The sequence below is a fragment of the Orycteropus afer genome, unplaced genomic scaffold, assembly GCF_000298275.1.
Source record: "Orycteropus afer afer isolate SDZICR_OR568_19922 unplaced genomic scaffold, OryAfe1.0 scaffold00085, whole genome shotgun sequence".
Taxonomy (NCBI): Eukaryota; Metazoa; Chordata; class Mammalia; order Tubulidentata; family Orycteropodidae; genus Orycteropus; species Orycteropus afer.
In genome coordinates this window covers 10,841,357-10,851,989 of record NW_006921672.1, presented here as the reverse complement: position 1 = coordinate 10,851,989, position 10,633 = coordinate 10,841,357, and the positions used below count along the sequence as shown (strand labels likewise).

Below are 10,633 nucleotides of genomic sequence, written 5' to 3'. Positions count from 1 at the left end.
CACTGAAGGTCTACACTTTTTAAAGCATTTTAAAGCTAAAATTCAGTTCAAGAAAACTAATCTTTAGCTTACAAGCAAGGACTAAAAACGTTGGTTTTTATCTCCAGCTTTTATAACTTTGTGAATTTTTATTTACTCTAGTGGATTTAAAAGGGAAAAACAAACGAACTCCTGATGATTTGCTTAACAGATTGTAAACCATGGCTGTGTGGATACAGGCCCAGCAGCTCCAAGGAGATGCCCTTCATCAAATGCAAGCATTGTACGGCCAGCATTTCCCCATCGAGGTGCGCCATTACTTATCCCAGTGGATTGAAAGCCAAGCTTGGTAAGTGGACAATGTGTTTTTAGATCAAATAATTTGGAATATTTAGTGACATAAGAATATTAATGTTTGATTAGAAAGAATGCATGACCGAGACTTTAAAAGTTGTGAATTTTTTACTGGTCATATAGAGACTGGTGGAATCCCTGAAACTATGGCCCCAGGTTGCTGTTCGGGCCTAGAAATGGACTCGTTTCCATGATTGGCTCTCAGCCCAACAGTAGAAAGACCTACATGCAGAACAGCTATCCCAGGGCGATGCATCCACCTACTCTAGGGAGATGTACCCTTTAGAGCAATCAGCCATGAGACGCCAGAGGGGCAGCATTCATTCCCATAGAGGGAAAGCTGGACAGACGGGAAGGCATAGTTAAGAAGGGCACGGGGAGGGGTAGTCACAGGGAGGGGAGGAGAGGAGGGGAGTTACATGGTTGGGGATGGTAATCGAGGCGTGAAATCAAATGTGTACGAGCTGTTGAATGTGAAACAAATTTGCTTTGTAAATTTGCACCCAAAGCACAATTAAAAAAAAAAAAAAGTTGAGTTTTTAAAAGTGTTTTATGTGACCCACGAGAAGGTGTTAAACCACATTTTAAATTCTAGGGAGATAGAGGAACTTAGGGATTCTTTAAATACCATTTGTTCTTAATAGGAAATACTGGCTAAAAGCATTATAGTATCACTGATAATAAGTAGCAGTCCACAAGTATGTTTTTAGCTCTGGTAGCATAGTGCCTAAGGCACTTGACTACTAACCAGAAGGCTGGCTGTTCAAACCCACCAGCCACTCCTCGGAAGGAAGATGGGGCAATCTACTTCCGTAGAGATACTGCCTTGGAAACCCAAGGAGAGGTTACTATGGGTCGGGTCCAACTCGACGTTACATAACAACAACAACAATCGAGTGCCTGTCGTACTGTAAGTAGTAAGGTTTATATGAAAAACTAAAGCCCTTGTCCTTAGAAAATTTAGTGTTTAATGGGGCAGATAAAGTATTTATATGTATATAATAAATGTAAATGTATTGTTAACAAATTTAACAATGGATACTTTTTTTAAAAAACCAATTATGTATTTTATATATACATTTTTTATGTTTCTTTATTTTCTAAATTACTGTTTTTATACTCAGGGGAGGAAATCATTTTAATATTCTTTTAGGATTTATAAAACGCAGTGGATTGTCAGTGATGCTCTTTGGTGGGTAGCACTATCACACGGCAGGCAGCAGGTGGTCCGCTGCGCTGCTCAGGGCCTAGGCACTTGCTGCTTTGTCACCAGTTTGTCGATGTGATGGGACGCAGTCATCAGATTCAGATCTCCCCCATTTGAAGACAGGGTCACCTTGGACAAACCCTTGGGAGAAGCCAGCCTTTATGCTGCTGTTTGAAGAGGGCTAAATACAAGTCCGTGCCATTGACCTTGGAATAATTGCAATTGCATGTTGGTAGCAGATTTCTATTTAGAAACTAGAGAGCACCAAAGGAAGAACATTTTCTAGGCAATTAAAAAAATCTCAGCCTTGTGTAATTAAGTGAGGAAAAAAAGACAAGCTAAATATGAGATTTACTGCAATTTTTTCAGGGCTTTCTCATTTTCTTTTCATCGTCTTTTCAGTTTTAATGATTTGGATGATTCAGAAAAACATTAGTTGGAAGTTTTCTGTTGATTTAAAATTTCACTTAGCCAATTTTCCACATAGTCTTCTTTCTTAACAAGTGCTAAGAAACTTGTGTTGCTGTTCATGAAAACCTAAATTGTATTTTGTTTTGGTTTTCTTAAGGGCATAAAGATTTAATTTAAAAGATCTTCAGTTCCTCATGTTTAACTGTCTAAGCAAATATATTTTAAAAAGAGAATTACATTTTCAAGTATAAGAACTAGTGCTTGATCCCCATGACTTTTGCTCAGAGACTGAGGCTTCTCAAGGGCAAGTTCCCCAGGTGAGGACCTTTGCTAATTCATGGCAGTAGAATGTATAGGATCACCCATCATTCCTTCCAAGCTTTTACTGAGTACATATGATATTTAATACATAGAGCATACATATTTAAAGGTTGGTTTTGTCTACTGCCTTCCAAAGTAAAAATGTGGATATATTATCTGATGAAACCAAACACTCATATTTTGATACAGCTGTTTGTGTGTCTATTTGAATTTAATTGCTAACTTCAGGGGCTTATAGATGGCAGAGCCTTTTAGCTACCACTAGATCTCTTGTTTAGATCCAGAGCATATCAGAAGTAGTTAAATGTTACTTCAGACCGTCAGCTGTCCTGGTCCTTCAGTGAGCAGAGTAATTTAGTACTGCCCAGTAGCAATTGTTGCTTAAGTTGTTAAAAAAAAAAAAAGAAAGAAATACTGTCCAACCTCTGTCACAAGTTCAATGGCTCTGAATCAATACAAAGTCTTTAGAATGGTTTCTCTTGGTCACTGGAAGAGTTAGCTTTGCCTGCAAGTCCCAAATCTGCAACTGGTGATAGAAGTGTCTGGCTTGTTTGAATACTTGTAGACGTCTTCTGCCTTATTGTCTCATTTCCAGGGCTCCTTAGAAATAGCAATAAAAATTGTGTGTGTATGTGTATTTGTTGCACATGTCTCTACTTAGGAAATACTCTGTGAAATTAGCAACATAGACATAGAACTCATTGAGGCTGGAAGGAAAGAACAAGATCATGAGGAGCGTTCTTGACCTTGTGCCCCTTTACCCTTGAGAGGGCAGCTATAAATAGAAAATTATCAGAGCCCTTGTTTCCTTAGAGTACACCAAGCGCTTTCCTTTTCTGTTCATTTCTAGGAGCAGATAGCCTAAGCACCAGAGACAGTCAGTAGGAGGAAGGAGAAAGGGCAGTACATTGTAAAAGGAAAGAAGTGAAAATATACTGAACAGTCCAACCAAGGTAATTAGTGGATTAGGAATAGATTGATGTAGGGATCTAGTCAATTCATATTGGGCTGTTTCCTAAAATTTGCAGTGAGCATTATGAGAAAATCATTTTAGATTTTTTGAAAAATAAGGTGTGATCTATTAAGGCTGCCTTTATACAGGCTCATGTGCATGTATGTATACATATGTATGTAATTTTTTTTTTTCCCTAGGGACTCAATAGATCTTGATAGTCCGCAGGAGAACATTAAGGCCACCCAGCTCCTGGAGGGCCTGGTGCAGGAGCTGCAGAAGAAGGCCGAGCACCAAGTGGGGGAAGATGGGTTTTTACTGAAGATCAAGCTGGGGCACTATGCCACGCAGCTCCAGGTGGGTGTGAGTCCTGGAGACATACCTCATTCTCCTCCCTAGCGATTCTTCATTTACTTCTTGTGGAGAGGAGCCCTGGTGGCACCATGGTTAAGCACTCGGCTGCTAACCAGTAAGTTGGCAGTTCAATCCCATAGCTGCTCCATGGCAGAAGGATGAGGCAGTCTGCTTCCATAAAGATTATAGCCTTAGAAACCTATTGGGGAAGTTCTAGTCTATTCTGTAGGGTGGCTTTGAGTTGAAATCAATTCAAGGGCAATGGCTTTATTTTTTGGTAATGAGTTCTGCAACCCAACAATATTAAGTTGCATGTGATGTGCATAAGTTTCCTATATTTGGTTTTGTAATTGTGACCTAAAAAAAAACTTTTTAACAAAAGAAAAAAAAAAAAAAAAAAACCCCACTGCCATCAAGTCGATTCTAACTCATAGCAACCCCTGTTGGGTTTCCAAGGCCATCTTTATGGAAGTAAGATTGCCCAGTCTTCATTCTGTGGAGTAGCTGGTGGGTTTGAACCACCAACCTTCTGGTTAGCAGTCAAATGCTTTAGGCACTACGCCACAGGAGCTTCAACTTTTCAGTTGGTAATAATTTCCAACCAACAAAAAGTTACAAGAATGGTAAAAACAACTGGTATATGTGCTTTACATACCCATCATTACCATTTCCTTTATCATTCTGTCTCCCCTCTCCCTTCACTCTCATCCCACCTCCACACACACACACACACACACACACACACAGTTTTTGAGTCACTTGAGAGTAACTTGCATCCCCATGTCCCTTTACTCCTAAGTTCTTTACCTTCTCTTACGTATTAACCATACTTACCAACTTCAGTAAATTTAGCCAGGATACAATACTTTTAAGTAGTCTTTCTATATTTCCATTTTGTCAGCTGACTTAGTAACGTCCTTTAGGGACATTTTTTCTCCCTAATCCAGAATCACATCCTTCATGTCATTATCATTTCTCTTTAATCTGGAACCATTCCTCAACCTCTTTATGTCATTTATCACATTGAAATTTTTTAACAATGCAGCCCTCTGTATTTTCTAAAAATAACATTCCTCACAATTAGATTCAGGTTGTGCATCCCTGGTGAAATTCTAAATAAGCAATGTTGTCTTCCTAACATATCATATCCACAGACGTACCACGTCCATCTTCCCTTCACTGGTGACAGTAGTTTTGATTGCCCAGTGAAGATGTCCAGTTTTTTCTCTGATGTGGCCTTTTTAATTTCTACAATGCTTTATGAAGCTTATTTATCCTGTTTCCTAAAGTAATGCCTTAGTACTTTAGATGAATTAAGAGGCAAGAAATAAAATCATCTTACTTTTTTACTATAATTGAGTTTTCTAAGATGCACTTTTCTTGTTCCCATTGGTATTGGAAGAACAGCGTTCCTTATGCTCATGCCATGATGACTCCAGGACTTTTTTCCATCATAAGAGCTCCCTTTTGTGAGTCAGGGTTAGGCCTCATAGCCTGGAGTGAAACTAAGTGATGTCTGTCTATATTGTATTCTTCCAGAACACATACGACCGCTGCCCCATGGAGCTGGTTCGATGCATCCGCCACATCTTATACAATGAACAAAGGCTGGTCCGAGAAGCCAACAATGTGAGTGTCCCATGGCGTGGGGAGACGTCTTGGGGAATCCTTTCGTAACCTCTCTCTGGACTGAACTTTGTAAAGGTGACTTCATGTGCGTTTATTGGTGTTTCTATAAACATAATCCTAAGGTGAAGAAGAAAACAGAAAACATAATCTCTGAGCTTAACTGATTTATAACCTTGATGAGATTGCAACCACAAGACAAGGTGAACATTGCAAAATAATTTAACCCCTACTGAATAATGTCTGAGTAAAAGTATGTTCATAATCTGATGAAATTACTTAGGGACCATTTCCACTTGGTCCCTTCTGGGTTAGGTATTGAAGGAATGATTCAGACCAGGTGGCTTAAGTATCTGGGTCCATGGAGGCCTTGTTGATGTCACCCGAATAACTTCATTTTGGGGTCTCTAGGACATCTGTGAGAGGTTCAACCTCTTCCCTGGTAGAAGCAGATTATTTAGTCACAAGTAGGGGGTTGAGTGAGGACACAGGTGATGGGTGTTTACAAAGCCACATCCCTCCCACCCCCAGTGCCGATACTCTGAAACCTGGCATGGTTCTTGGCATTAGGTCAACAAATGAATGTGGAATGAGTGGACATCACCATTAATAGAAGAACTTAGGTGACACCTGGGACATGTTGAGTTCTAGTTTCTCCAAAGGGAATTAGACAGACTATATTTGGAATAAGGAGTTCTGGTGGTGCAGTGCCTAAGGCATTTGACTGCTAACCAGAAGGTTCATGGTTCAAACCCACCAACTGGATTTGAACCAGTTGGAAGGAAGATGGGGCAATCTACTTCCATAAAAGATTTACCACCTTGGAAACTCAATGGGAGTTGTTATATACCAACTTGATGGCAGTGGGTTTTATATTTGGAATACTTCTGGTGGGGCCAGATCTGAAATAGAAATTTCTACAATGCTTTATGAAGGTACCGTAATCTACCAAGTCACCTGTTTCTCCTCTATTCCCCATTCCACCCAAGTTCTGACAGGTGATGTTTGAGCTTCCTTCCGACTTGAAATTCAGTTTTTAGGGTCTGTGGTCCAGTCATAGGAGCTGACACTGGCTTTTCCCAGGGACTAAGCCCTGAGGCGTACTCAGATCCCCACTGCCCAGCTCACTGCTGCCTGCCTTCTCCCCCTGGTCTGACTCCAGGGTAGTTCTCCAGCTGGGAGCCTTGCTGACGCCATGTCCCAGAAACACCTTCAGATCAACCAGACATTTGAGGAGCTGCGACTGGTCACACAGGACACAGAGAATGAGCTGAAGAAGCTGCAGCAGACTCAAGAGTACTTCATCATCCAGTATCAAGAGAGCCTGAGGATCCAAGGTGAGGCCGGTGCAGTGCAAGGAGTGGGAGTCCTGGGGACAAGAGTGAGAACTAGAAAGGAGCTCAGCTTAGATTGGGAAAGAGCCAGTTTTCCATTCCGAGGCATTTACCTTTCTCTGGAGTGTGCAGGGAATCATTTGCACTGGAGATGGAGCTGGGAGAATGAGGGTGAGGGTCAGTGCATAAAGGGCGTGAGGGCAGCATCTGACCTTCTCTAACCTCACAAGGCAGGAGAAGGATCAAAATCCACCTCAGCAACTCAAGGCTGATTACTGTGAGGTGGAGGTCAGACATGCCACTACCCTCCAACCTTTTTATCAATTCTCACACCAACATTCCCTCCCATAGCACTGTCCACTTCTCCACTGGGAGCTCTGGTAGCATAGTGCCTAAGGCACCTGACTGCTAACCAGAAGGCTGGTGGTTCAAACCCACCAGCCACTCCTAGGAAGGAAGGTTGGGCAATCTATTTCCATAGTGATACTGCCTCGAAAACCCAAGGAGGGGTTGCTATGAGTTGGGTCTGACTCGACGGCACATAACAGCAACAACAACAACTTCTCCACTGGGTTCAATACTTCATTGCAGTGGCCACACAAAATCACAGACAATACTCACAATTAAGGGGTTTATTAGGGAAGCAATAGGTTACAGTTCAGGTTCATGAGTGCTCAGGATACAATTCTTTGACCAGGATAGCCTCCCCTTGGCCCTGATTGCAGGTGTGTCTCTCTTTGGCCCTCAACCTCTCAGCCTGGCCTCTGTCCTATTCAGGCAAGTGTGACAAAGCTCTTTTAGCTTTGCCAGTATGTGCTGAAGGAAGTACCCACTCCACCAGCAAGCCTCCTTCCCAAAGACACTCATCTTTCTCGCTCTGTGGGCTGGGAAGCCCGCCGCTCTGTCTCATGTCAGTCTCTTGGTTCTGCTGTCTCTGCTGCTGCGGTTTCTCTGCTGCCATCTCTCACCATCTCAGTCAAGTGTTACAGCTCGCTCTCTGTCTCCTGGGTTGAAGAGATTCAGCACAGGGATCTCGGGTCCAAAGATACAATCCACTTCTGGGTCTTCTTTCTTGATGGTAGTGAAATCCTTCTTTCTGCCTCTGGGATGGCTTATTTTAAGCCCAGAGGGATGACAAAACCGATCAATCCCTATGTTAGGGATCCATACACTTTTATTTCCATGGTTCCACCCCCACAGGGGTACCATATACCTTATTTATATTATTAATAAGCTGTCCAATCCCCTTGGTGGGGACATTTGCATAGTCAAACCCAGTCATCTGGGTGTCACCAAGGCTATAGCTGGAAGAGCCATATTAAGTAATTTACTGTACCATGATCAGGAAAAAGAAAAGACATGGAACTTGAGAGTGTAGGATCTCACTCAGGCTTCCCACAGTCAGGGAGCTTCTGGTCTGCTGGGGAATTTATTTCCCCTATTAAGAAGGGGCTCACAGTGTAAGCAGACAGCACCAGATATAATACTTTTGTCTATAGTTGTTGTTGTTGTTGTTTATGTGCCGTCAAGTCAGACTCAACTTATAGCAACCCCTCTTTGGGTTTCCAAGGCAGTATCAGTACAGAAGTAGATTGCCCCATCTTCCTTCCGAGGAGTGGCTGGTGGGTTTGAACCGCCAGCCTTCTGGTTAGCAGTCAAGTGCCTTAGGCACTAAGCTACCAGAGCTCCTTTGTCTATAGTAGACATTTTATAAATTCTGCTTTACTGAAGTGATAAAATAGGAAATAAATAATTGCATATTTTTTAAAAATCTTCCTCACATGGAAACAGTTAGTCCAAGGGACTAGTAAACCATGTGGTCCTCAGCCTCTATGACTATGAGACCAGAAGAACTAGAGGGCGTTCAGCTATCACTGTCACTCAGAAGGGGATCAGTCAGGAGATCCTGAATAGAGTGGGAAAACAATGTAAACAAAACTCAAAATCATTAAAAAAAAAAAGATCAACTGGTCTGATAGAGCTTGGTGAAACCCACAAGACTAAGGCCCCTAGTTACTCTTCAGGCCTGGAATTGAATTCACTCCCATGGCTTCCAGCCAAACAATAGGCATATAAGTAAACATTATCAACAAGTAGATACGCTCCTTAGAAGGATCAATCATGGGAGCACAGAAGGGCAGTGTTTGCACAGGGAGATAACTCAGAGGGCAGGAATGCACAGGAAAGAAGGACATAGGGAAGAGGTAACTACAGGTAACTACAGAGAGAAAGTGGGAAGAGATCTGTTGTGGGGATTGCATGCAGTCAGTGTCATGAAACAAAATGTGTATGAACTGCTGTATGGAAAATGAATTTGCTCTGTAAACTTTCATCCAAATCACCATAATTTTTTTTTTTTTTTTTTTTAAGTCTTCCTAGGTAAGACAGTATAAGGGCCAAGGGTTGTGTTTGTGGTAACCAACTTTTTTTTTTCCCCCCATTTTTTTTTTTTATGAATAAATAATATTGTATTGGATTTTTGGTGAAAGTTTACATGGCAAATTAGGTTTCCATTTGGCAATTTCTACACAGTATGTTCAGTGACATTAGTTACATTTATCACAGCGTGTCAGCATTCTCTTTAATTGTGTTCTGTTTATTCCAGTTCCGGTACTCTAGTTTCCCTGCCCCCATCTTTCTCATCTTTGCTTTATGAGATTGTTGGCCTTCGGTTCTCATACTGATAGTTTTTAACAGAGCACCAGTCATATGTGTGATGTCCTTTACTTTGTGTACCACTCTGCTCTTTCTCTGAAAGGTGGTCTCAGGACAGGCTTGGTTCTAGATTTAAGCCTCACAAACACCTGTAGACTCTACAGCAATTTAGCAGTTTAGGCTTTAACAGTTTCCTTAGCTCAAGATCTCAGAGAAGTCTTTGTTCAGCCAGCTAGCCCACGGAAAGCACATATGACATGTGTTTCTCTATGCAGATTCAATCTTAAGGAGCCCTGGTGGTGCACTGGTTAAGTTCTCAGCTGCTAACTGAAGGGTTGGTGGTTCAAACCCACCCACCCACTCTTCAGGAGGAAGACTTGGCAATCTGATTGCATAAAGATCATAGCCAAAAAAACTCTGTGGGAAAATCTGTTGTTGCATGCAGCCATTATGTGGAGCAGTCACCTCAACAGCAGGTTCAGTCTTACAACTGTACTGAACTATTTCTTGTAACTATACTGATATTATTGATTACTCTTTGTACCCTCCAGTAAACTATAAATTCCCTGAGATAGAACTGTGTCTTTTATCTCTGTCCTCTGAGGCCTAACTTATTGCCTGAATAATAGTAGGTGTTGAATACATGTTTGTGGGGTGATGATAGCCTGTCTTCTTCCCTTATGAATCCATCCCATCTTGACCCCAGAGACAGAACATCCCATTCCTAGAGTGGGAACAAGAGATTTCAGGCTGTTATTTCATACCACGTCCTTTGACAGGTTCACAATATTTGGGGTCCTATATCTGGGTTTTCTATTTCCTGTTTATGAGTTTGGGTTTGGATTCTACTTTGAGTTGGTATGCATTATGCAATGTCAGTTCAGTCTCTTTTATCAAGTTCACGCATCAGAAATGCAGACTGTTGATCTTTCTGTGCAAGGGAAGTCTCAGCTCCCTCCCGCGGAGCAAAGCAGTTGCTACATGTCTCCTCAGCCTCCTTCCAGAAGCTCCTGTGAACCGCCAGGAGAGACCTAGGTGGGTCACTTGCATAGTGAAGCCAGGCTCACATCATCACCACCCTCCCTGTGAGTGGACAGGATTCCCAAGGTCACTGTCCAGACTGCTGTGAGGTGTCTGTGCCTGGTTAATATCCTTCCCACTCACTAGTCTGCAGTGAGGTTGGAACCATTAGCTAAGCTCTCTTCTGCTCCTGGGCTTTTCCTGCTGTCTAGAGTTGGTTCTGTCTGTCCCAGAGAGTGGGTGTCATGGATCAAGGACTAGGTCAGTGAGGCATGGCCTTCAGAAGCCAGCCAGGAACTCCACTAAGACATGCTGATCTCACTCAGCTCGAGTAAAGATGCTGGGATTTCTGAAAGGTTACTGGAAGGAAATAGTAGATCCCAGCATTGAGGATAGTGGTTGTATTAGGGAGGGAGGGAG

The 10,633-nt window shown here is 42.2% G+C and overlaps 1 protein-coding gene across 1 annotated transcript in view; it reads left to right on the top strand.

Moving 5' to 3' along the window:
• Positions 1-200: 200 nt before the first annotated feature.
• The window catches only part of STAT5B (signal transducer and activator of transcription 5B), a 30,844-nt gene continuing 20,411 nt past the window's right edge, over positions 201-10,633 (top strand). The window contains exons 1-4 of the mRNA XM_007942155.2: positions 201-328; positions 3,425-3,581; positions 5,118-5,207; positions 6,367-6,541. Coding sequence (XP_007940346.1) covers positions 201-328; positions 3,425-3,581; positions 5,118-5,207; positions 6,367-6,541 — 550 coding nt within the window. The remainder of the gene's footprint in view (positions 329-3,424; positions 3,582-5,117; positions 5,208-6,366; positions 6,542-10,633) is intronic.